General features: G+C 33.5%; 2 protein-coding genes across 5 annotated transcripts; one reads left to right on the top strand and one right to left on the bottom strand.

The window, feature by feature from the left end:
* Window positions 1-3: 3 nt before the first annotated feature.
* On the top strand, window positions 4-5,682 carry LOC110447301 (DNA-directed RNA polymerase I subunit RPA12-like). The gene is made up of 4 exons (XM_021492906.1): window positions 4-327; window positions 4,338-4,438; window positions 4,756-4,865; window positions 5,080-5,682. Exons 1-4 carry the CDS (start codon window positions 195-197, stop codon window positions 5,102-5,104), a joined length of 369 nt encoding a protein of 122 aa, XP_021348581.1. The 5' UTR covers window positions 4-194; the 3' UTR covers window positions 5,105-5,682.
* On the bottom strand, window positions 5,683-27,910 carry LOC110447300 (72 kDa inositol polyphosphate 5-phosphatase-like). 4 transcript variants are annotated; one of them, XM_021492900.1, is made up of 14 exons: window positions 27,827-27,910; window positions 24,418-25,700; window positions 23,948-24,068; window positions 23,252-23,349; window positions 22,060-22,184; window positions 21,284-21,403; window positions 20,290-20,307; window positions 15,866-15,889; window positions 13,904-14,005; window positions 13,421-13,591; window positions 13,103-13,218; window positions 12,690-12,826; window positions 11,975-12,021; window positions 5,683-11,639 (listed from the first exon to the last, which is right to left on the bottom strand). In XM_021492900.1, exons 2-14 carry the CDS (start codon window positions 25,626-25,628, stop codon window positions 11,557-11,559), a joined length of 2,373 nt encoding a protein of 790 aa, XP_021348575.1. In that variant the 5' UTR covers window positions 25,629-25,700; window positions 27,827-27,910; the 3' UTR covers window positions 5,683-11,556. The 4 variants fall into 4 exon arrangements, with proteins under 4 accessions (XP_021348575.1, XP_021348577.1, XP_021348576.1 ...); XM_021492902.1 differs by lacking the exon at window positions 15,866-15,889; XM_021492901.1 differs by lacking the exon at window positions 20,290-20,307.
* Between the last annotated feature and the right edge of the window lie 89 nt (window positions 27,911-27,999).

The raw sequence follows: 27,999 nt of genomic DNA, 5'->3' as shown, positions 1-27,999 counted from the left end.
CGTTATGATATTGTATAAACCAAGATGTCTGCGCCCTTTGAATGAAAAACATGCCACTTGTCCGCTACTGTGAACACGGTTAAAACACATATTGTTCCAAATAGGAAGACGTTCACGTTTGTCATGGAAAGTAATTAGATAGACAATTATTTCAGTATTTGCAGCATTATTTCACATGACTATTTGAGTGAAAAATGTCTAGGAATAAAAAGTGTGTGTTCACAACAGCCCTGGATTTCTGTCCCGACTGTGGATCTGTGTTACCCTTACCGACGTATGAACAGTTCCTCGCCTGTAAATCCTGTTCGTTCAAAATTGATGTAAATGGCAAGTATTTATGGTTTACCGGGATAAAACATGTACATAATGTTCCATGTCTGGTCAGATGATGGGAAGGAAATATCAAATGTAAATGCCAATTCTGTCAATGCTATAACAAATATTCCAAACATCACTCAATACAAGAACATTACCCAGTGACTGGAAACACGCCAACGTAAACCCCATATACAAAAAAGGAGACAAATACAACCCAACAAACTACAGACCAATATCACTCGCATGCATACTCTTAGAACACATCATCACAAGAGCATCCATGAAACACTTGGAAGACAGTAAAATATAGCTGCGATAACGTAGCTTTCTGACGACAAGACATTTGCAGGAGCGGAGAGTAGGCAGGGTATGGATATTCGTTCTAAACAAAATACTGCACGACCTACAACATGGCTTCCGCACATCAAGATCATACAAGACCTCGCACAGAACCGCAACAACAACAAACAAACAGCCATTACCATAATGGACTTTAAAGTCCCAAACAAACTTTAAAGTCCCAAACAAACACCTACAGTACAAACTAAATTATTACGGCATCACTGGAACCATGTACTAACATGAATAACAGACTTCCTGTCAAAATGCACCCAAACAGTAGTACTTGAGGGCAAACACTCCGACAAAATACCTTTAACATCTGAAGTGCCTCAAGGAACCTGATTGGGACCAGTCCTCTTCCTCATATACATCAATGACTTCCCCAAATACATATCACACAGTACACTAAGACTTTTTGCAGACGACAGCATACTATACGAAACAATCAACAACAAAGTCAAAACGACAAAAACTACAAGCAGATTTAGATGCAGCTAGTAAATGGAGGACTGTCTCATGAAATTCCACCGAGACAAATGCACCATACTCACTATATCACCAAAGTGCACACAAATTAAACACCAATACACACACCATACTCACTATATCACCAAAACGCACACAAATTAAACACCAGTACACACACCATGCATACTCACTATATCACCAAAATGCACACAAATTAAACACCATACACACTTCATGACCACACACTAGAATATGTAACTTCAAACAAATATCTAGGCATTACACTTCAAAACAACTGAAAATGGGACAAACATATTTAAACAACATCACATCAAATGCAAATAAATCACTAGGATTTCTGAAACGCAACCTAAAAATAAATTCACCACACATAAAAAAACATGCATACAAGGCTATTGTAAGACCAAAACTTGAACACTGCTCTTCAGTTTGGGACCCACATTATACAAATATCATATATATATATCAATTAGAAAAGTACAACTAAGAGCAGCACAATATGTCCTAAACAAATACCATAACACAAGCTCAGTCACAGATATGATACACAACTTGCAATGGCCAACACTACACACACGCAGAACAAGAACATGCATTATTCTTCTCTACAAAATAATACACCAACAAGTAGCAATACACACTAACAATGTCATCGCGGCAGACACCAGAACACGTCAAGGACACGACCTTAGTTACAGACATATCTACATATCCAAAGACACATACAGACACTCGTTCTTTCCATACACCATAATACAGTTGAACCTCCTACCCAAAACAATAATCCAATCAGAAACACGAGCAGAATTCAGGACATCCACCACATATGACATAATCGAACATATACAAAACCTACAACATAACTAACACTCACATGCTGCTTTTAACCTGGTTTTATCCTATAGCAAATAACAAAAATATTAAAAAAAATCACTGTACATAATAATTAACGCACTACAGCACAAGACCGACTTATGTAATCGTAGGTTTTGATGGAGGAAAGAAAAATTATAAAGATGAAGAATAATGATAGTAATATATATATAGGATCTTACATGAGTTTCCATTTCCTATGAGATTGATGAAACGAGTCTTAGAATTTTTTCAATTTAGCGAGGCTCTTGCAAGAAAATGAAAAATTTGTTGCGAGTTTCATGTATCTCATATGAAATGAAAACGAAATTTTCTTTTTACCACATAATCAAGACTTGTGGCTTTATCAGCAAGGATGACTGAAAACAGTTTTCAATGACTGTCCGAGTAATTATTATTTGGGGGAATATCACGTAAAATTTTCCCATTAAGACAGATCGAAAAACAAAATATTTGAATTGAATTTTGACAGTTCAATTTTGATATCACTATTTTATATATATGTTCCCCTTGGTCCCCTTGTTAGAAAGCTTCATTGGAAGGAGCAAGACAAAGTTTGAGAATGAAAATGACCTTAACTTGCTTTCAAGGTCACAGCGGTCAAATATGTCAAACTTTTCAAATGACTTCTTCTGAAGAACTAAAAGGTATAGAATCTTCATATTTAGTTGGTGCCTTAATGGGATAGAGCCTGACAAAGTTTTAGAATGAAAATTACCTTGACCAACTTTCAAGGTCACAGGGGTCAAATGTGTCAAACACTTCAAACAAATTCTTCTGAAGAACTGAAAGGTATAGAATCTTCATATTTGGCTGGTTGCTTCCTCGGAGAGAGCCAGCTGACAAAGTTTGAGAATGAAAATGACCTTGACTTTCTTTCAAGGTCAAAGCCTTCAAATGCTTTAAAAGACTTCTTCTGAAGAATTAAAAGGTATAGAATCTTCATATTTGGCTGGTGATTTCATGGGACAGAGCCCGACAAACTTTGAGAATGAAAATGACCTTGACCTACTTTAATGGTCACAGGGGTCAAATGTGTCAAACTCTTCAAACGACTTCTCCTAAATAATTAAAAGGTATAACATCTTCATATTTGGCTGGTAGCTTCCTCAGTAGGATCCTGACAAAGTTTGAGAGTGAAAATTACCTTGACCTTTTTCAAGGTTACAGGGGTCAAACACTTCAAGCGACTTCTTCGGAGGTACTGAAAGGTATAGATAATGTTTGGCTAATAACTTTTTAAGACTGTGCATGTCAAAGTTCGGAATTAAGATGTCTACTTTCAGGGTCACAGCGGTCAAATATGTCAAAAACATAACAAACAACTTCTTCTGAATAATCGAAAGGCATAGAATTATAATATTTGGCTGGTGGCTTAATTCTCAGCAAAGTTTGCAAATGAAAAGAACCTTAACCTACTTTAATTAAGTCACCCCTGCAATTTCAAAATGAACTATTCCATCCTTTGATCTGGAAGAGTTCAAATGTGTCTTCAGGGGTGAATGAGTTAAAGGTCACAGAGGTCAACAACATTTTAAACAATTTGTTCTGAAGAACCAAAAGCATTGGATTCATCAGATTTGGCGGGTAGCTTCTTGGGATAGAGCCAACAAAGTTGGAGATGGAAAATGACCTTGAATTACTTACAAGGTCACAGGGAAAAATATGTCAAACACTTCAAACAACTTCTGAAGAAGAAACAAAAAGCGTAGAATCATATAATTATATTTGACTGGTATAGTTTCAACTGATGGAGTCAACAATGTTTGCAAGTAAAATATTTGTTGTACAGTATGATATTTAATGAGAATATTTTGCTATGACTGCTTAAATATTCAGGTGAGCGATACAGGCCCTCTTGTTTTTCATTTGTATAACCAGTTAGTTAAATAAACATGCACATAATGAATTAAATTTTGCTAAATGCTATACAGTACATATGTTCCAGTGTTCTCCCCAGAATATTTTGAAAAAAGCATGGTATTTCAATATTTCTGTAAAAGCAGCACTCTATGTGAAATCAAAGCAGCATGGTTACTTTAGATTTACTATGAATATATAGCAGAGAAGATCTAGGATAGCAGCATGGCAAGAAATTATAGGAGCATGGTGCCATGCTGCACAAACAGCCTGGGGAGAACACTGTGTTCTTAGTATGTATAATGTATCATATACTTATATAATATAATTAATAAGGCCACATTCAGTCATCTCTCTACCCCCTCATGGGACCCTGTCTTGATATCTGGTATTATGGATAGAATTTGTATTGTGGCGGAAAATTTCTTATATATATATCGTCTATAATATTTCAGAATTCGATGCTGTGAAAACCTATTCACGGATTGTGTTCAACACACCAGACAAAGCAGCTTTAAAGGCTCAGGAGGAGACTGGAGAACTTACAGGACCCACAGTAAGTGTAGCTATTGTACAGCAAAACCTATCCCATCTGTTAACAAATTAAGTATAAATAACAGTGAATTAAGATTGACCCTGGAAACATTTATTAGTAAGTTATTTTTCAAAACAAGTGTGTTCCTATATTATCTCCTCGAGTAGCTTCTGAAAGCTAATGTTAATAGTGCTTCTATTAAAAAGTTAATAGAGATTCTGAAAGTGTCTAAGATATTTCAATATCTGTCTAATCAATAAGCTACATTATGATTCACAGCAGTTGGTCATCAGTTCAAAATCTTTTAGTTTTAATGTTTTTTTTCAATTACCATACAGGTTGACAGAAAATGTCCAAAATGTGAGCATGAAGGAATGGTGTATACTACCAGACAAACACGGTCAGCTGATGAAGGGCAGACCGTCTTCTTCTCTTGTCCAAACTGTAGGTATGTATTACTGTATCACTGGTAATCGACAGATATTCTTCTCCTGTACTTCCTTTATGTATAATATTTAATGGACAAATAATCCTTTCCCATCTGAACTACATGTAGGTATCTTTCAATAGAAGCAATCTGCTACTGATGAGAGACAGTGTGGTCCTGTGATAACTGTAGCCATAGCTTTATACCATTCAGACATTTTGTATTTACCCTTCAGATTCCAGGAGATTGAATATTCCTGACATCATTGGATTGCAGTGTTCCTATTACTGGTGGCAGTATCTACTACTGATGACCAGGAACTTATACCCAGAATTGTCCGACTGAAGTTCACACAAGGAACTGTATAAAGAAATAGTTCTATGGGACCTAGCTCCAAGTGACTGGAACAGATTACAGTAAAAGATGTTTCCAGCTCTGCCTTTGCAACAATACAGAAGGTGTGAGACCTACCTTGCATCAAAGGGCCATACAGAAATAAATGACAATGAAAACATTTTAAATACACATGGCATAGCAGTTTGCAATTATTCTTTGATAGATACAAAATTGTACAATTTATTTTTCAACATCTCCAATAACAAAACTTCTCCTTTGTACATTTTTTGGGTACCAGTATTAAATTAAAAATGTATTAATTCATATGTTTTCTTCTTTCATCATAAATAATGCATAATCAAAGCATTTCCACTAGTACTAACAGAACTGTTTGAACAAATAAACATTGAAATCTGTGCCATGGCAATATATTTTGTGGACGTTGTTGGTGAATGAATCACAAAAGAGTTGCGTTTGAAAAAAAATAAACATATGACCTGTATTCAAGTTTTTGAAATTTTATTTTCTGTTAGTTTGTAAATCAACATAACAATACAGTTTTACACACATTGTGTAGTTCTTTACTTGTCAGTACATTTTCTGTACTTTGTTAAAACAAATTATCTTCACACCTGCTGATGAGCAGTAAACATACTCTTATATTCACAATCTAAAACAGACAGGTACTTGTACAAAAAGTTTTGTGATTATTAGAATGCACAAAAGGTTTATTCATGTTTACTCGATGAAATGAAACTGACAACAAATAAACAACCAAGAGACAATGTACCAGATATAAAATAATGCTGAAGTCTGTGTTACTTCTCCTGTCAAACTAAATGTAGGTTTTATATGTAACTAGACAAGTCTACTTTTGAAAGAAGAAAATATGTTCAGTAATCTAATATAATCAAAATCATGTGAAATATTAATATTCACACTGTAAAATATAACTACCAATTTTGAAATCATAAGTCTCCCTTGTCAGTAATAAAAGTATTGAATGTTACAAAATAAAGTCTGGGCTATTAAACGTCAAAACTAAGTTTAAAATTTTCAATACTAGTAAATGTACTGAACCAGAACAAAAATGGAAAATCATGTGTTCAAACATACACTTTGATATTCATTATTTCACTATTTTAAAACTTTTGAGGATATAAAATTGGAGCGAATGCTCTATTATAACAAACATTGGCAAGAAGTTTATATAGTTTATACAACACTATTACAACTGTAACAGGGGAGAGAAATGAATGCCAAGACTGAGATTCAAACCCAGGACCCTCTGAACTCTAGATGGACGCTCTACTAATTGAGCTACATTGTACCTGGTCGCCGGCAATAGACCAAGATCAGTTCTACTACACTATTAAGAAGTTATTTTATATGATTTCATCCTGAGTTCAAAATAAAAATTGTTTATTTATCTTAAATATAACCAAATGTCAACGACTTTGTCCACCAACTTAAAATTATTTAAGGGATTTTTCTTTGACAAAGCATCTGCTACTTTACATATAAGTGTAGACAGATAAAAAAAATATGAGTACATCTCTTCAATTTTTCTGTTGGGAGTATTTTTTGATAGCCACACATACAGTATCAACTGATCTTGTGTTCAAATGCATACATATTACATTTATTGTATTACATTGATTTGAGATTCAGTTCATTTTTAACTTGAAATCATGCTTCATAAAAGCAACAGAAGGTTACTTGTTTTCTTTTTTCTACAAAACTGAGAAAAATAAAAAATAAAGAATGGAACAGATCAATTGAGACAAAAAAGAACCTGTTAAAATTAGCAGATCTTGCTGGTACTTAGAAAGAATATTTTGTTAACAGAATTATTTTGACTATCAAAGATATAGGAGCAACACAACACTTTTTATCATTGTATTTGACTAGAAAATAGAGAGCCAAAATTAAATTGGTTTAATGAATTAAGAAAATATATGGTATATGCTTTCCATAGTCAGTGACACTTAAAACTGTGTAAAGATTAAATACCTCCTTTCCATAGCAATCTGTGAGAGGAATAAGCAATATCAAACATTAATTGTTTAATAATTGATAATAAATTAAAATTAAAAAATAAATATAAGTTGCTTTAGCATGCATGTGGTTCTGTTTTACTCACTTTGAATTTTTGCCTTATGTAGATGGCTTCCTAACTAATATTATTTTATATTGTACTTTATTTCAGATACAGGAAAAAAAATGGGAAAAAGAATGATACGTGATGAAAATATTCTTAAAGAAAGCAAGATTAAAAGACGAAAAATACAACATGAACTATTGCATATATTTATGTTCAAGTAATGTAAAGTAGAAAAATTAAACAACCTATCCCAGGTTTAAATCTTCAAAAAATTCATATACACAGAATTATCACATTAAAAAGAATAATACAGAATACAAACATTTCACACCACATATACAGGTTCATGCAAAAATTACATGGCATTTTGATTCCTAATGCTAGGTTCCCTATAATGTGCGTTCTGTTACGAACACCACGACTGGTCATTCGTAGCTGATCAAGGAATTTCTCTGACATTTCAGGTTTGGAAACGAGGTGATGCGATACATTATGATACAATTTGTTGCGCTCCGATGCAATCTGGTCACGATTTGTCAATTTCAGGTGTCACGATCTGTCACGTTCTGATCTCCCGTTCAGATACAATCACATTCGATAGGATTGTTTCGATTGAGTCCATGATTGGGTCTCGATCTGATGACAAGATCATCATGATCAGGTTCTCCGAATACAAACGATCTGGTATGTGCAGATACGTTCATCACGAACCGATGTGCTCCCTTACGATATTGATGTGTTGAAATGAGTATCTATGGAGCAAAGGGTTATATATATAGGTGACACGTCAAATATCAAATTCCACACACCATTCAGTGTAACATCAAATACATATTCATGCAAACAGGTAAATAATAATATTTTATTTTTTATTTATTTTTTATTTTACTTTTTGTTGTCATAACATATTATTTTATTGAGAAGAAGTGAACAAAGGCTCTAAACATTACCAGTAAAGGCAGGTTACTAAGATGTGCTCCCTTTAAGAGTAGATCGCTGAATGAGACAAATTTAATTTTGTCCGGTATATACATGGGCACGAGAAATCGTAACAGAACGTGAGCGTTCGTGTAAAAACTTGTATCTACTCGCATTTACTCACACCTTCTTGTATCAACTCCTATCTGCTCGTGAGTCATTTGTGTCAGGTCTTGAGCAATGGGACTGGACAGAGCTTAACAGATCGTGGGAGATAGCAACACATCTCAACAGAGCGTGGTGTTTGTTGATCCCGATCACCACAATTTGGAAACATGATAAGATGCGATCTGTCACAATTTGTTACGATGCAATCGATCCGATATGATGATCCCAATTGACAAATAATCGTGTTGAGTGTAGAAAAATTTTGAACCGTTCAAAACGTTTCTATGATTAACACGACTGACCTCAAGATCTGATAGGATCACCACGATTAGTCCACAATTAAGACCAGGATTTCAATCATGCTGTGAATTGTGATAGTGGGAACCTAGCAACAGCTCATATAATTTTTGATGCTGAAATTTCAGTCTTATTGACAAAGCAAACTAAATGTACCAAGATTTACCTATGTGAAGTTTTTAGCAAAGACTGACACAAAATATTTCAATTAAAACTATAAATTATAAAAAAAAATTATAAAGATGTTTTTTCAAACTTTACTGTAAAAATCGTAAATAATTTACATTAAATGCCATTTTGTAAAAAATAATTAAAAAACAACCAGAAATACATATTATTCCATTAATTAAAACAACCTAATTAAACAATAAGCACTAAATCTCACAACACATAACTGGTTCTCACAACACTTAACAGGTTCTCACAACACTAAACTGGTATGGTATACCACTTATATAGTAAAAAATAGCTGATATCAAGTAATCTACATATCAAACTTCATATTAAAAAAGGTAATTCTTGACTCAGCAAACTTACATCAATGGCAATTATTTTACCCAGAATGCTAAAATGAACATATCTTATGGCCAATTTTTCTTAAGGAACTCAGCAACATGACATCAAATTTAAACACTGTTTCTAAGGATGCAAATCTAAATTTATCTTTCATTTCATTTAATGGTTGGCATTACGGTGGAATGGAACAAATTTCCTCATGATAAATGATTTGATTTAAAGGACAATAGTCAATGATTTTATGTTATACAATAACATGTTCAAATTTGATATGTAGTCCTAAACCTAATTGATAAACAAACTTGTTAACTTAATCATGAACAAACTTTTCAAGGGAATCAGAATGCTAAAAAAAACACCAAAAATCAAAACCAGTAATCTACCACAGACTATTATTTATATCATACTGCTTCTTCCTTCAGATCAAAGGTGTTGAAGATTTGCAGATGAAAAATCAGATTTCATGATTATTTAGGCATTTTCTGATTTTTTTTACAAAACATTACAACAAAAATAAAGTTTAAGAACCATTATGCCATATTTCTGTTAGAAAATAAATATTGCTATTAATGTCTAATCAAATAAAAGATATATGGGTCTAAAATTAAGATGATACTGGAAAAAAAATAGCACCATTTACACACCATATATAAACAGTAATCCATGTTTTTCATTTGATATCCACACAGACAAGTATGCTACATGTATTACATAACAATATACAGACTTCAATATTCTAAAGCTCTGCAGCTAATGAAGCTTATCAATGCCAGTGAAGACTAGAAATGATGGTGGCTGGATTAATAAGGATGAAGCAACATAACAATTTCTTTTATATGAGTTTTTTCACTTTCAGAGGCAACTGAAAGGAGTCTTTCTGGCTTAGAGTAACTTCCCCTGTAAAGGTTTTAGTATGTTGTGTGGCCCATAAATTGGACACTCGTTTTAATTCTGTGCCTGTGTAATCCTATATGGAAATATTGGTAAAGTGTAGACTTTGTAATGCAAAGGTCCTATAAGTTCATCAACCTTAGCTTATCTTTTTTTTTGTAATTGTATTTTCAATTATTTAAATTTCAAACAACTATCTTTCTGTAAAATGATTGGTAACATATGTGATATTTTGGAATATTCTTTTTGAAAAGACAAACAGATATCTCACAGAAGAGACAATGTCATAATATAGTTTAAGTTGTTGGTACCTTTACCTTAAAACAGAATTGCTTATTGTGGATTACTAAATTGTATTCACTTCTATGTGATCATCAATACAAAAATTCAAATTCAAAGATAGATATGCCATTAAGATTCAACATTCAAGTTTATTCACTTGAATATTTAAACAAATTGTCCATTCATTTTATATAAATAAAATAAAAGTACATAAGATGTTGAAACTTAACAAGTGATAAAGTATCCACATTGAGGAGTCTAAACCATTCCAGATACCACTTGACACTCTAAATTTATATATTGCAGTATAAATTCATGCAAAGGTAAGCTACACTATTTTTACATGTAATGTATCCATACAGTTCTGTCTTCATGAATTCTACATAAAGTGATACAAGCTTTACCCCACCTGATCGACAATACACTCTGATATCATAGTCTCTTTCACAGTAGACATTAGATATAGCCCCCCCCCCCCCCCCCCCCCAGTTATGGTGTGTGAAGCTTAAATTGCTGAATGGAGAGGTTTGTAATAGAATAACCCCTAAATGTATTTACTTAAAATTCAGCATATGTGATTACATATAATAAACAGTGTATACTATCACATTGTCTTTTCAAGCCAAATAACTCCTTCTATATCAAATCCAAATCAAATTTCACCATCACTTCCAATACGATACACTTTAATCTTTAAAGTGTTTAAGTGACAGAGAAGAATGCATTTACAAATAATGTACAGTCTTATTGATACATGTATTTATTAAGGTATATGATATTCATGCATCAGTATAATACTAAAAGTACTCGCCTATACTACTTGAGGTAGTCTAGAGTACTTTACAGTTATGCCAATAAGTCTGCTGAACTCAAATGTATCTATCCCTTAGTTTCATTCCGCAAAACATCCATCAAGATATTAAAAATGACTTTTAGGACCATCAGGTTGGACCTATTCGTCATGAAGGAAGAGAGAATTATACTTGATACATTAGGTCAATAGCACAAGAATCTGAGCTGTTTTTTCTAACAATACGTTTCACTATCTGCTGCCTGCTGAAGCAAAATCTAAAATTTGCTTCTAAGCTAGAAATTGTATTAAAATCTGAAATGCCGGTGTTGGATGTTTAGGTTGAGTACTACCCCAGTACATCCAGTCAAATGCACTCGCATATATTCCACATTTTTTCTATCAGTTCATCACTGTATTGAGCACACTCCACTAGACTTCTGGGATGGTTGAGATGCAGGAGATGGCGTGATGAAGGCCCGTCGTCTTTGGGCTGAAATTTTGGTAAGAAAATCAGAAATAAAGTAAACGTGTTTATAAGAAGACCCCAGGAAATAAGAGGTCTCTTTTGTAATCCTGCCCAGATGTGCTTATGTTTAGCTCTAACATAAATGTTATATATTGGTATACTAGTTTTAACTGGTTGAATCGAACACTTATTTAAATCAAATATTTTTCAAAACGTGAATCTGGCTTTACTGAATTCTTCATTCACCAGTTGAGTTGTTTTTTTCCCTTATTTTAATTTGAAAATAAATTTAACTGATAAGTGTCTGTTACATGATCAGTTTATTATAATCTTGAGTATACTTTATTCATTCTGCCTACCTGCCACAAAAACGTCTCTGTCAAATTTCCCTGAAGCAGGCTGCAAACTGTAATACAAATTGTGATTACAATGTCAGAAATGAAATTGCCTCATAAGGTTTTCTTTAATAATGTGTTAAAATTCCATCAAATATATTCTTATTTCTATTTACAATTAACAAATCATCTTTTTTCTTTCGGTTAAAATGTTCCATCAGATCACTAAATATATTCTTATTTCTATTTACAATTAACAAATCATCTTTTTTCTTTCAGTTAAAATGTTCCATCAGATATATTCTTATTTCTATCTATTGCTATTATTATTCGACTCATCATTAGGCCGATAGATATGCTATCTACAATACATTGTTGATAGAACATGTTCCTCATTTCACTTAATCAACATGGACTATTGTGTTTTAACCACAGTCTGATGGAAAAACTTAAGTCATCGAGGCAACCAATGGGAAACTAATTTCTATCCATTATCCATAGGCTTTATCTAAGTTATGCAAAATAGATACAAATTTCCCAAGAATCTTTTTCAAATGCTTTCTAAATGAATCTAAGACATTTCATGATAACTATTATATTCAAAAGTCACAAGCTTAAGCCTCAAGTGATCCATTCACAGCAAGAGTGTTTTCTTACAAAATATCATGTAACAATTTTCACTGAGGACAATGTAAATTTCTCCAGGTATTCCACTGGTAATGGTGTAACAGTCACTAACCTGTCCTTCCCAGGCTTGATTGCAGCTTCATAAACACCGTACACAGGCCGATGGTCGGACGCTCGGATGTTCATCACCGCGTCGTAGTGAACACAGTTAACTGTATTTTTTTTCTTGGAATGGTAGAGTATTCGATCCTGAAACCACCACCAACGAGACATGTTAAATTCTTGTTTTTATGATTAAAGTGTACATGTACATTTTTTCAACATACATACATGTATTTGAGAATTTTTTCTTCATTTTTTTTCTTCAAATCAATTCCATTTAATTCCCTAAAATAATTCTTGTAAATCTTTGGAACATCAAACTAGCGTGTAAGAACTTACCTGAGGCCACTTCAGCAGCGTGTAAGTTGCTACAAGTCAGACTAGGACACTAACCATCATGCCTTCACTGCTACATTTACTTACTGTATAGGAAGGTATCCGGAACTTCGGTGATGTATCATAAACATCAGAGTTCAAATCAAATTTGTATGTTGGTTTGAAGTTAATTCTTCCTTCTGTAAATCCCTGAAAGGCTTTGTCTAAAATCAAAATTCATAAAATATTTAGATAACATCACAGGAACACTTTAATGCTCTTTAACAAGCATGGACATTTGTATGTGTCTATAGTGACATTTTCACTTGAAAAACACTGAATGATTTAATCAATTAGATTGATATAACTTAGTACAACTGACTATAATTTTATCAAATAAGATCAATCTCAGAAGCGATATCACACCTTGGTATATACACTGTGCTAACTCATCCCCCTGTAGGAGGTCTTCAAAATTTGGGTGTTCTTGTTCTACAATAGCATGTACGAGATCTTCAACGGTGTGTCGTCCTTTCTCCAGACGGAAATTTAAATCTCCAAACCAGAAAACAGCATCAAACTTCGAACTGGCAGGTCCTATAAACAGATAGGAAAATGTTACATGACTTGAGTACAGGGATTAATCTTAAACATGTCAATGACCTAGGCATATTTCTTAAAATACTGCATAAAAAACATAAAAAGTTAATGAAACCCATATAAATATGGCATTTGATTTGAATGAGTATTGTTTTGATTTTCAGAAAAACATCTATACTTACTTTTTGAATATTAATTAAATTGGCTTGGTATGACTACTCAAGAATATCAGTTTTCTTTAATACATACAGATGCTTATATGCATAATTTAAATGTGACATATCCTACCTCGTTCAAAATATCTCATACCTTGTAAATTAGATTGGGATCCAGTTGCATTTCTCGGCAATTTCAATGTTGTGTTGATTTTTTGGTAATCATTTATTCTTTCTTTTAATTTTCCTGAATCAGCTGAAAAATATGAAGGAAAAATCAAAACCAAGAAAAAATCTTACCAGGTATAATCTACAATTTCCTGGAAACAAACAATGTCAGGAGAAATTTGGCAGTTTTAATTGTGAAATCAAAAATGCTATTTATATAAATGAATACAAAACACTATATAGCATAAACCTTGAAATAATAAAGTTTGATTATGTATTACTGCATTAAAATGATTTCATTTGAAACATAAAAAAAAAATCAAATTAATGTTACAGTAGTAATAAAGAATATACATTGTATGGCTTACATAAGACATTTATATGTAAGTAAAAATAGTTCAGCGCTAACTTGGTTACTCTAGGCTTATTACAGTGTACTTTGTTGTTGTTGTGAAGTATAATAACTACCTCAGATTCCATAATTTTGTTAAAAAAAATCTTTCACCCTATGACAAACATGAAAAGTGATATATATATATTCCATCACTTACTGTGAAGATATCACATTTTGTATGGACTGGCCAGAACTTTTTATTCAATGCGCTCATAGCTGCATATTCACTAGTTAGAAACAGATTAAGTGACATTTTGTTTTACCTTTTTTCCTACACACACCAAGATATTAAACTTTGTATCAAATGATAAGATTTTGTGATCAAATCTATAATCAAATAATATTATTAGGGAACAGTAGAATTGGACAGAGTGGCCTATTCAAAATGGTGCACATTCAGCCCTTTTGTCAAGCATAACATCATTAGAATATACAGGTAGCGCCAAATATATGTGATTAATCCCCCCCCCCCCCCCCCCCCCCCCCNACACAGACACACACACATTTTTGATGGAGTATCATTTGCATCCTAATAAATGTCGTTCTTTGAAAATGCAATTAAGAAAAAAATAGTTTCCCATTCAATACCACAATATATGTACATACTGGATACACTGTAGCAAAATGAATACTGACATTTTCACTTGTGCTTGCACTTAGGAAATATATCGATATTCTGCCATACACAAGATATATTATACCCAACAAGATACCATAAAATACCCTCTACTTAACAACTTAAACTAAACAATTAGTTTGACTAATAGTTTCCTAGTTCAAATGTATTCATGACAAATGAATAATTAACACACATTTAATTGACATATTGTCAGTTTAAGTGACAGCGTATTATACCAGACAAGCTTCAATGTAATATGTAAAGCATGTGGCTGTTTAATGTTTCTTGTTTAACTTGATGTGCACACTACAAAGCAAAGTGTGCTCCAGGTAAACCACTCCAGTACCTTCCTCGATATCCAGGGGTTATACTCACTTTCATTTTTTGCACCCCTGGAATATGTCAAACAGTCATGATAAAATATAGGCTAGCTAATTGATTGATTTCAGGTAATAAAATATGATCAATTACTAGGCTGGTATATACTTGTCCTTAGAAGATTACAGAGCAGCAACACCTGATTTCAAAGCCCAATGATTTTATTGTTATGTTACCATGCAATTCTTTTGATTAATATCAAAGGATAAAGTAGTCTACTTGTATCATCTACAAGGATGCAGCTACGTATACACAGACTTCATTTTTTTCACAACATATTCCAGGGGTGCAGAAACCAAAGTAAACGTAACCCCTGGACTCTCAAGGATGCTCTAGTGCAGGGCAACAATAAATTTAGGAGGAAGTATCAGATCAAGGTATCCAAAGTATTAATGAGCAAGCACTGTATATAGACAACAAGTAAACACCTACAAATACAGGGTCAACACACAACTAACAAGGAGTTGTAACAGGATTAAATGTCGGGGATTGATTCAGTTATAAGGAGTCAGAGGTTAGTCTTAGGAGGATAACAATAATGTAAAAAAAATACTGACTAGATGTCTGATTTGACCGGTTAGCTATACAAATAATGAAAAGACAAGTGTCACTATACCTGGTAGATCAAAGTATCACAAGTCCACATATACAGTACTAGTACTGGTATAGCAAAGGTATAGATCAAAGTATCACCAGTACACATACAGTACTTGTACTGTTATATATACCAAAGGTATAGATCAAAGCACCACCAATCCACATACAGTACTAGTACTAGTATATAAACCAAAGGTATAGATCAATTTAGCATCACCAGAACACATACAGTACTAGTACTAGTATATAAACCAAAGGTATAGATCAATTTAGCATCACCAGTACACATACAGTATTAGTACTGGTATACCAAAGATATAGATCAAAGTATCACCAATACACATACAGTACTAGGACTGGTATACCAAAGGTATATATCAAAGCATCACCAATACACGGAGAGTACTAGTACTGGTATACCAAGGGTATAGATCAAAGCATCACCAATACACGGAGAGTACTAGTACTGGTATACGAAAGGTATAGATCAAAGTATCACAAGTGTCACTATACCTGGTAGATCAAAGTATCACAAGTCCACATATACAGTACTAGTACTGGTGTATATACCAAAGGTATAGATAAAACCATCATCAATACACATACAGTACTAGGACTGGTATACCAAAGGTATCTATCAAAGCATCACCAGTACACTTACAGTACTAGTACTGGTAGACCAAAGGTATAGATCAAAACCACACCAATACACATACAGTACTTGTACTGTTATATATACCAAAGGTATAAATCAAAGCATCACCAATACACATACAGTACTAGGACTGGTATACCAAAGGTATAGATCGAAGTATCACCAGTACACATACAGTATTAGTACTGGTATACCAAAGATATAGATCAAAGCATCACCAGTACACTTACAGTACTAGTACTGGTAGACCAAAGGTATAGATCAAAACAACACCAGTACACATACAGTATTAGTACTGGTATACCAAAGATATAGATCAAAGTATCACCAATACACATACAGTACTTGTACTGTTATATATACCAAAGGAATAGATCAAACAAACACCCGTACACATACAGTACTAGTTCTGGTATACCAAAGGTATAAATCAAAGCATCACCAATACACGGAGAGTACTAGTACTGGTATACTAAAGGTTATTAATAGATCAAAACATCACCAGTACACATACAGTATTAGTACTGGTATACCAAAGGGACAGAGCAAAACATCACCAATACACATACAGTACTTGTACTGTTATATATACCAAAGGAATAGATCAAAGTATCACCAATACACATACAGTACTTGTACTGGTATATATACCAAAGGAATAGATCAAAGTATCACCAATACACATACAGTACTTGTACTGTTATATATACCAAAGGTATAGATAAAACCATCATCAATACACATACAGTACTAGTACTAGTATATAAACCAAAGGTATAGATCAATTTAGCATCACCAGAACACATACAGTACTAGTACTGGCATACCAAAGGTATAGATCAAAGTCTCCCCAGTATACATACAGTACTAGTTCTGGTATACCAAAGGTATATATCAAAGCATCACCAGTACACATACAGTACGAGTACTGGTATACCAAAGGAATAGATCAAACAAACACCCGTACACATACAGTACTAGTACTGGTATAGCATAGGTATAGATCAACGCATCACCAATACACATATAGTACTAGTACTGGTATACTAAAGGTTATTAATAGATCAAAACATCACCAATACACATACAATACTAGTACTGGTATATATACCAAAGGTATCTATCAAAGCAACACCAGTACCCATACAGTACTAGTACTGGTGTATATACCAAAGGTATAGATCGAAGTATCACCAGTACACATACCGTACTAGTACTGGTATACCACAGGTATAGATCAAAACAACACCAATACACATAAAGTACTAGTACTGGTATACTAAAGGTTATTAATAGATCAAAACATCACCAGTACACATACAGTACTAGAACTGGTATACCAAAGGTAAAAACCTGGATTCCGTAAAATTACATAAGTGATATATATATATATATATATATAGTACCAACTTTAAAAAAAATATCTGACTATCAAAACCAAGATTAAATAAAATATTAAACATCGCTCTATGGTTTAATATTGTGCATTGTCAGTAAGTATAAGTACATATATGTACTAGCAAAATATATGTGTACAGTCGGCACTGTATTGTTGAAAATGTTTTAATCATAAGCCAGCTTAGAAGACATACATATTAAATAACTATTTAATATCGCATTAAGATATAATCATTAACCAGCCTTTTTGTAAACAACAATATTTTACTGTATTGTGATAACTCTCTCTAGCTTGACTCAAAGAAATCAGAAAAGTGCAGTACCACAGATATCAAAAAAGAAAGTGTTGCTAAGTATACTCTAAGATAAGGCTATTTTAGTAATACATCTCTTCCACCCTTAGGCACTCCAGGTTTTATTTAAAGTTATCATCTAATGGCATTCATAGAATTTCATTATCAATTTGCATAGAAGACAATTGCAGCAGACTTAACCATGTACAAAATTGATATGCATGTATTTTGGAATCCTGTGGTTGGGTAGAGTTTTTACTGAAATAGCCCAACATGTGTTCCTGAGATATCAACCCATTCTACATAGAAGTAATAGTTGTAAGAAAAACAATCAGGTTTAAAATTATGGTGCAGAGAAATAGTTGAAAGATTTGTAAGTCAACTAATTATTAATGATCACAAAATTTGACTAATAGCACAAAAAGTCAACAACAGACATGTTTAATTAAGTTTGACTGTGGATAACTTTGAAGTCACTTTTAAATACATTAATTATATTTGTGTAAGATTTAAAAGAAAAGAAAAAACAAAACGGTCGAATTACTTATTTTAGCAGACCCAAAATTTAGCGCATTCTCGAATTTTAACGAATTGATAAGGGCCTTGATAACAAAGGTGCACTTAGTTAGGGCTATTCCAGTTAAAAATGTCACCCACTAGCAGACATATCCTTTTTTCAAAGGGGTACCACCAACAGAAGCACTTTCTTTCAGATTGCCAGATGGAACAGAAGTGTTTTCTTCCTTTAGAACACCACTCATGGAAGCAATTTTTTTAAGTCAATGAGACAACCACCCACAGAAGTGATTTTTTAATCGATAAAGCAACCACCCACAGTACTCCTATAACATAAGAGGCCGCTGGTCGGCCTATTTTCTATCGGATATGATTTGGCCGACTTAGACCTTTTATTTCGGAAGCACTTATTCTTTGATGCAGATTCTGCCCGAAATCCGTGCAGAACAAAATTGGCTTAAAAAACTTACTTAAGTGGTTCACAGTTCATGACAACGATGTCTACTCATGGTTCATATAATATTTATCCCATATGTATGCCACAGATACAAATGTATAGTATATTACGGAATAGAACACTCAAAATGCATGTCCATGTCGTTGTATCACTTCTCTGACCTACTTTTACAACATGGTTTCTTGGGTTGATACAAAATAGCAGAGGGGGTTTCAAACGTGTTTTTTTTGTTTGTATTCCGTTTGTAGAACATTGCATGTAATCCATTACATCCGTTATATTAACTGGGAAATCACGACCAATGCTGTCTGCTTCACTTCGAGCTCACTTCAACTTTGACACGAAATTCCTCATTTAATCATGAATTTATGGAAAGGAATATTTATTGGACCCTGTTCCCATTTTGGCTCTGCTCGAACTCTCGTATTTCAGGATTTAGAGTTGCCTCCCCTATACAGCACGGAACGGCAAAAAAGAACACGGACAATATTGTACATTAAGCCTACCTGATTACTTTGAAAGAAAAACATGAACGCATAATATGTTCTGGCATCATAGCACAGAAGCGATCTATTTCACAAAACATGACACAGAATATTTTTTTTATATTTTCAGTAATTGCTACCAGGAACAGAAGTGATTTTTTTCATTTTATGACATATGATTTTCTGTCAACTCCCACCTGGAATAGAAGTTTTTTTCATGAATGTCCGCTAGTGGGTGACATTTTTAACTGGAATAGCCTGTAGTATATATATATACAATTGAACTATATACAGAAACTTCAATTAGCACAATCATAATCATAAACTAGGGCCATTTTTAAAATGCGAAAAGTGCTAAAATAAGAATACTACTAAAATATGTATGTTCACAGTATTACAGCTCATAGAAAAATTAACAGATTCCAGACATCAATGAATGAGTCTTAAAATGGTTTTTAAAAAGTCAAAATATGTATTTGATAATAGGAAAAGTATAGATACTTGTGTTGAGTGGAATGTTACTACAGATCTAGAGACCAGATACGTTAGAATCAACTAAATATTTAAATAAGATTCTTACAGTGAGTACTTCTGTTTGCTAGAAAACAATTGATTACACTCAATTTATTGATATGAAATATCAACTATATCAGTATTTCAAATTCTAACAAATAGTTATAAAGTTTTGCTTCACAAGAAACAAGAAAGTACTACAGGGCTGAACATCATTTTTTTAGTTGATTGGTAACTGCATGAAGGACCATTAATCATAAAAATCTGATACTGTAGTGTGTCCCCCAATACTTGTTGCAAATTGATAAAAAAAAATATGTAGAATCACATCAATATTTTTACTAAAAGCCAGGTAGGTTTGCAAGTAAACATGGTTGAATTTGTCCAGCCCTACACATTAACCCTTTCACCACTGTAGACCATAATGGACTCATCAAGATCAATGCATGGTAGATTCTACTAAAGTTACATTGGGGTGAAAGGGTCATGCAATTCATATACATGTATATCATCATTTATTACAGATCCTGAATATCCCTTACATTGTTTGATATAATTTCAGAATTTCGGTACGTAAATATGACCAAGATTGAAGCTACATGATAAGATAAAAACAACTGACATTTTGGTCTTTGTATGATTTAGCTTCATGTACTGTCATATACATGACAGGTTTTTTTGTATGTCTTAATCATTCAGTTTTCATGTTGAGTGACAATTTATGAGGTTGAAACAAGTCATACATGTGTTAAAACAGGAAGTGACCTTGAACTTTGGACCTTGAAACATTAATCTCATTCTTGACCACTGTAAAAAGTTTGATCAAAATCCATTGAAAATAGAAACATGTGTGTATATACCGCAGTTATGAACTATACACATCACAATACATCCCTTCAATGACCTTGTAGCATGGGGAAACTAACAAGGATTGACTGTTTCCATACTTAAAGGAATTTAGATTTTGAAGATAAATGCTAAAATTGAAAAAAAAAGGTGAATAGATTGAATATTGTTCAGAACATGCATACTGATATAATATAACTAAAATAAATACTTACATGCAAAATGTGAATTGATAAAGAGAAATGAAGATCCGAAGAATGAAAATGATACAGCAACAGCACCCTTGGTCTTTACCATGGTGACAGCCCTTGTCGTTACCTGGTCTTCATCTGCATCTGTTAACATCAACAAATGACCGTAACTATTTGTATGAACTCTGCTTTAAAAAATACTCATCACCATGTTATTATATCAAATATGAAACATTTCGTTACATTTAATATTGCAGATCATGTTTCTTTATAACAGTGATAATACCATATAATAATATAACGGTTAAACACGTTCCTAAAATGTAGGAGTATTTCAATAAAAGGATAATAAACCTTTGGAACTCTATGCCACATACAATTGTTAAACCTTATCAAGAATCAAAACAGTTGAATGGTGATTGAATATACACACTGGGGCCAACCTAAATACTTATAATAACCACAAGATTGGGAATAAACTTATTTATAGTCAGGCTGTCAGCATATATAGGGACTGATGATAACATTTGTCTGGATATATATACAAGCATACTGCCTGCATCCAGTATTATCATTCCTATACCATATAATATACACGTAGTAGTAGTTTAAACTTCTCTAAAACGTTAAAGCATTAACATATGTATTGTGTAATATAACATAACATTTCATACTTCATACATTCATTTGTGTGAATAAAAGATAGAAAGCAAAATGCACCACTTGAGAGAATCAATTGTTTTGTATAGATGATGAAATTTATGAAAATAGACATTAAAATTTTCATTTGAGGAAACTACCTGAACAGAACCAGATGAGATCCCTGCGTATGAAGATGGCAAGATGGAGTGACCCATGTGTGGCAGAGTAGAAGAGTACATGGGAGGTACCTAGTGTGGTCTGTATAATCACCTCCCATTCCTTCCTGTATACACAAATTAAACATTTTCTCATTACTTCGCGAACACACAAATTAAACATTTTCTCATTATATTTCTACAAAAAAAAAAAAAAAAATCTCATTACATTTGTACAAACAATTTGAACATTGTCTCTCATTCTCTACACACAATTTAAACAATGTCTCATTCTCTACACACAAATTAAACATTTTCTCATTACATTTGTACAAACAAATTAAACAGTGTTTCATTCTCTACACAGAAATTAAACAGTGTTTCATTCTCTAAACACAAATAAAACATTGTCTCATTCTCTATACACAAATTTAACATTTTCTCATTTAATAGTGCCATGCTCATAATGCCCTGACATTCCGATACTCGTTGTTCAGTACTATACTGTTTACAGTAGGAGGATTTTGCTGGAGTATTTCGCAAATTGCCATGGCCATCTTCTTTAAGCTTAGAAAATCAACAACATATCAAAATATCTACATAAACTATTCTCTCTAACCCATTCCCAAGGGGGAATTGGTGACAATAGGATAATGAAAGTTACACTTTTGATCAATCATTTTTGGATCCTCCTCCATAAAGAGCATTTAATTTTAGCATATCAGGGTCTGAACAATATTGTTTACTGATTTTCAAAAGAAGATTTTTGAATGGTGTATTGCAACCTAATTACCAATTGAGAGACCACCTCCTGCTTCTATATATCATTATTATTAGTGCCCAAAACATATCTGACACCTTTTCCTTAGTGACCTATTTATCATTTATTATCTCAACTCACCATAAAATATGGTATTTGTGTTCTATGTCAGTATCAAATTGGAGGAAAAGAATAGACACCATTTAACAGATGCAAAATCAGTCTGTGTCCTGATTGTTTGATTGTGGGGTATTGCACTGACATCTTTGCTATATATGCTATAAGCTGTGAAGGAGATGTATCCACAAGGTCCAAACATTGCAAGGGACACCAAATATATGAAATATGAGACTTATAAATAGGATATCAACATTATTGCATGCTAGCCTGAGGACATGAATTTTAAAATAGCAAACACAGAGAGATGATATTTACTTGTTCATGTTGTTTTCCTGTGTTCCAATTGCATAGAGGTCCTGTACAAAGTCACTGGCTTCTGGCAGTAGGAAGTCCTGCAAACTGGCTTTGAATTCCTATACAGATACATCAAAAACTATAAATTATGGAATTATTCAAGAAAATCATTTGAACAAAATTGTTTGTTAATTACAGCTGTAACAAGTTTCCCAAAATCCATATATATCATAGAGTCATAGAGTTGAATTGTTAAAATGGGTTTTCCATTTACATCAAACAGTAAAATAAAATTATAACAAAGCCCAGCAGCTCCAAATAATACGTTCATTACAAGGAATATTAAATACTGTCTGCTGGGAAATTTTAGCTGCAATCTCATTTTTGTCTTTTGTCTTCTGGAATGAGAGAAAACTTATGACAGCAAAAATGATATGTGAAGAGCGAAAAATGAAAATTGTCGAAAAGACAAATACAGTTTCTACTAATATTTGACAGGGCTACAAAATGTAAATGTTCCCAGTTAACAGTTTTATTATACCGAAAAATGACCATACTGTGCTAGCTACCAGGTAAAGGGAGTTCACTATAAGCACTGGATAGGGGTTTACTATGAATATTTGGGAATCACTATTCATGTACTAAGAAGGAGGTTCACTTTTCTATAAGATGGAGTTAGACTGTACGTAGGGCAAATGGGTTCAGCAATGACTTTACCTTGATATCACCCATGTTCCAGCTTCCTATCCACACCTTGATCCGTCGCTCTGGTAAGTATCGGTCAAGTTCAGCAGCACCCATCAAACTGGATGTGACACTAGCATTGCCACTCCCGGTTCTTAAGGAAATATGTTATATAGAATATAGATGTTCGGTAGGTGCATAGAATTTCTCAAGAAGTAATATTTGTTATAAGCTATATGATAATTGCATATTGCAATTTAAATGTGAGATTTTACAGCTACAATGTTCATCAATGGAGAAAACATATTACATCATTTCATATAGATACTTCTGAGAAAATAATTGTCTTTACTGGATATACACGTACATGTGTATGCTATCAAAATGCTTTTATATGTCAAACCCATGTTCAAATAAATATAGATTAAGTACCAGCTAAATTATATATATATGTATACATAATATGAAAAGAAAATTTCCTAATCACCAGTACTGTCTATTACCTTGCTCGAGCCTCTGTGATAGGGATTTGGTAGAGAATCCCTGATGACGACATAGATCGTTGAGACATTGTGTCAAATGGTGGATGTACTGGAGGTTTGTGAAAGGGGCTGCCTGAGGCTCCTGGAGAGCTAGGCACACTCTCAAGGTACTTATTGAGTGTATAGGATGAATCAGTTTTGTAGGCAGTTTTCAGTGTGTGTGATGAAATATCTCCAGATATTGGCGGCGGGTGATTCTTTGATACAATCGGCGCTAATCTCCCAGTACGTGGAAGGGAATCACTGCTTAAAATATCATGGTACCTGTTGTTGATGTCTTTTAAATCTGCTTCTGAATCTATTGTTAAATTGGGATCACCTCTTGGTGAAGGCACTTTTTTATCGTTTTTCTTTTTATCTGGCACAAAAACTTCGTCCGTCGTGCTTTTTAAATCTGTTTGTGAACACGATTGCTTTTTAGATTTCACTCCTACCTCCGGTTCCTCACCTGAAGAGTTTGGATCACGAAATCTTTTCTCACCTTTTTGTTTGACACCTTTTAAGCTTACATTTTTATCACTTTCAGGTGTAGATGTCGGTGTTTTGCTAGAGCTACTTTTCTGCTCTGAGCGTGGTGTAGATGGAGGTTTTGGTGCAAATGGACTATTTCTTAATGACTCAACTGAATTGGTTCTCTCATTAGTTGCCATTTTCAAGGCCCTAAACCGATGTATTGTGGCATCAGAAGGTGCCTTTTTGCTAATTCCATCTTGTTTATCATCATCACTTTCAGAATCAATGTCCATAGGAGGAGGAGGAGATAACTCCTCTGGTTTAACCACACTCTCACTTTTTTTATCCCTTGGTTTTGGAGTAGATTTAGTATTGTCCTTATTGACAGAACTATCAGGATATTTTTCAATCACAGTTCCTTTATCAGATGTTGCATTGGCATTTTGGCTTTTAGCGACATCGTTATTGCTGTTGGAGTTAGATTCTTTTTTACTGAGTTCGGATTCTGTCCCTTTGGTTTCAGTTAATCGACTTGCATTGGACTGAAGTGAGTATGTAGAACCAAATTCACTTCCACTCTCATTGTTGCGTCTTTTTTCTGTAAGTTTTGAAATTGCACTACGTTTTTTTCTCCCTTTTTGAGGGACAGCTGCAGATGTACTTGTTTCTATTGGAGGTTTCTTACTGTTTTGGTCTAGTGTAGTAATTTCCACTTCCATCTTGTTTCCATGATAAATCAACAGAATTAAAAAACACACACACACATTTTCCTGGCAAAGTTTCCATGGAACCTGGACGTACGAGAAAAAGATAAAAGAATCAGTAGTAAGTAATTAATCCAAATTCTTATTCAATAAAATTTAACTCTTATTTCATTTTCAGATTAGTATATGAGAGATGCTTATGAGAACAAATTAAAGCTAACTATTATTTTGTCAAACTATTCATCCTATGTCCCTGCATGAAAGTCAAATAGGGCTGTCACGAGTTCACAACATGAGAAAACAATATTTTGCATAATATAAAGGTAATTATATATATCTTATTGCAAGGCAAAAACTAAATACTGTTGTATCGCAATATTTTTCAAAAGCTCATTTTTTATGTCTCTGATTTAACTTTGCAAACAACTACACATTCCAACAGAAATGCTATTAACCATAAGTAGGCTATATATATCACTTGTGGTGTGAATCACCTAAAATTTCCTAATTGATGGTTGGTATTTAATCTGTCTGATCCATATGATATATATGATCTAGTTTGATAAACTGACAATACTTTTTTCTAAATAAGGCATCTTATTGCTATTTGGATATGCTAAGCGTATTGTGACACCCCTAGTGTCAATGTAACACAGGTCTTTTTTTTCTCAGGGGAGCAAACCGCGAATTCAGTTCGTTTCGGTACTTCTGAGAGTCGTTTCGGTACCTCTGAAAATCGTTTAAGTACTTATGGAAAACACATTTTGGTACCAAGTTATAGTCAACATCACCATTATTTCAATAATTTCTAAGTATAGCGGGACATATATATAACATGTATATATAATGTATTGATAATAATCAATTAAGAATAATAATAAGAAAACACATGACAATAACGATAGGTATTTCCATCCAAAATAGAACGCCATCACACTGAATACACGTATCAGCCGAAGACATGATGAGTTTTTTGATAAATTTGATAGTGGAACCCTCATTTTTATGACAAGTTGGTGAATTCCCTCAACGTTGAGTTTCTCCTAAAGAGCTTCTCCAAGCTACTCAGCTGCTCAGTTAAAAAAGCAAATGTTAAATAAACAACCATCGCGTATGTTGTGGGATCACGTTTGAAGTACGAAAACAATGATTGACCGATCTGCGTGATTGTTTAAGCAACTACGAAAGCAAACGTTAAATAAACAACCAACAATAAATAACAAATGAGAAATATTTATTAACTAATAAAGGAAGTACCGAAACAATAGTCAAAATTGTTGAAGTACCGAAACAACTTAAATACAAGTACCGAAACGACTTACAAAAAGTACCGAAACATCTTCTTTTTGAAGTACCGAAACGACTGTACCCCCAAACCGCAGCTAAAGAGAAATTCTACCTAGCAGTGTGGATTGGCAAAGCATGCAGCTAGTTATTTACTATAAGGTGACATTCTGTCAGTATCTAGCATGCTCATTGCTGTCTGTACAGTGCGCAAAGATTCAAAGTTTGAATCCCAAACTGACACTGGCATTTTCTCCATCACAATTTTGTGTCCCTAATCTTTTTATGCAAGTATACAGTGCGAGTTCACACTGTAAGGTGAGCTTTGCAATTACACTGTGTATATCGGAACCTGGTGAAACAGCTTCAAAGTCTTCAGAAAAAGAGAGAATATAATCTAGCTTCATCTGGCACAGTGTTATATGCCTAGTGTAATGCATCTTAACCATGTCCATCACCAGTGCCACCAGATGTTATAGTATTAGATTATTATTGTAAAAGAGTATTATTTTAAGCAAAAATACTGTACCTTTCACTATGAAATAATGAACACATAGTGATCTTTCACAACTTCTACGATAGTACTGTACTTCTCTGCGTAAACCACTTGAACATTTACTTTTAATATTCAGAACTGATTGCCTGTTTCCATGTGTATGAACTGCCAAAGACTGACAACAATCGATGTAAACAACTGAACAAAACAAACTTTCTAGAAAAAAGCCCCGTAATGATTAACATTAATGAGTAATGAAATCTCTCCGCCTAGCCACTGTCAAAACAAAAATAATCGCAAAACAGATACGAATATTGTTATGCTTAGCAACTCATTGCAAATGTATTTTCTGCTCAAATGGGGACTTTAGTCTTTAGCATATTTGTTTGCTTTTTCACAACTCCAACAGCCATCCAAATGCAATGAAACTTACCTGGTCGATTTAGTATATAACTTGAAATTTCCGAAACTTTTCAGTCAGAATGCGATGGTTGGTGTTTTGTTCGTCCATGTTGGAATTTTATGAAGCCACGCATGCGCAGTAGTAAACAATAAATCGGCGTCTCTCTAGAACTTATTTAGGCGTACGTTGAGTTTGATTCAAGC

Source organism: Mizuhopecten yessoensis, unplaced genomic scaffold (assembly GCF_002113885.1).
Source record: "Mizuhopecten yessoensis strain PY_sf001 unplaced genomic scaffold, ASM211388v2 scaffold3281, whole genome shotgun sequence".
Taxonomy (NCBI): Eukaryota; Metazoa; Mollusca; class Bivalvia; order Pectinida; family Pectinidae; genus Mizuhopecten; species Mizuhopecten yessoensis.
Note: the sequence above shows the minus strand (reverse complement) of the source record. Positions and strands in the feature narration are given on the sequence as shown.

Coding starts and splice junctions, on each gene's coding strand:
- LOC110447301 (XM_021492906.1), top strand. CDS start 195: ATGTCTAGGAATAAAAAGTGTGTGTTCACAACAGCCCTGGATTTCTGT. Junction 328..4,337: donor GTTCAAAATTGATGTAAATG/GCAAGTATTTAT, acceptor ATAATATTTCAG/AATTCGATGCTGTGAAAACC. Junction 4,439..4,755: donor GAGAACTTACAGGACCCACA/GTAAGTGTAGCT, acceptor ATTACCATACAG/GTTGACAGAAAATGTCCAAA.
- LOC110447300 (XM_021492900.1), bottom strand. CDS start 25,628: ATGGAAGTGGAAATTACTACACTAGACCAAAACAGTAAGAAACCTCCA. Junction 12,827..13,102: donor TCCGGATACCTTCCTATACA/GTAAGTAAATGT, acceptor TGGTGGTTTCAG/GATCGAATACTCTACCATTC. Junction 12,022..12,689: donor ATCAAGCCTGGGAAGGACAG/GTTAGTGACTGT, acceptor TTTGTATTACAG/TTTGCAGCCTGCTTCAGGGA.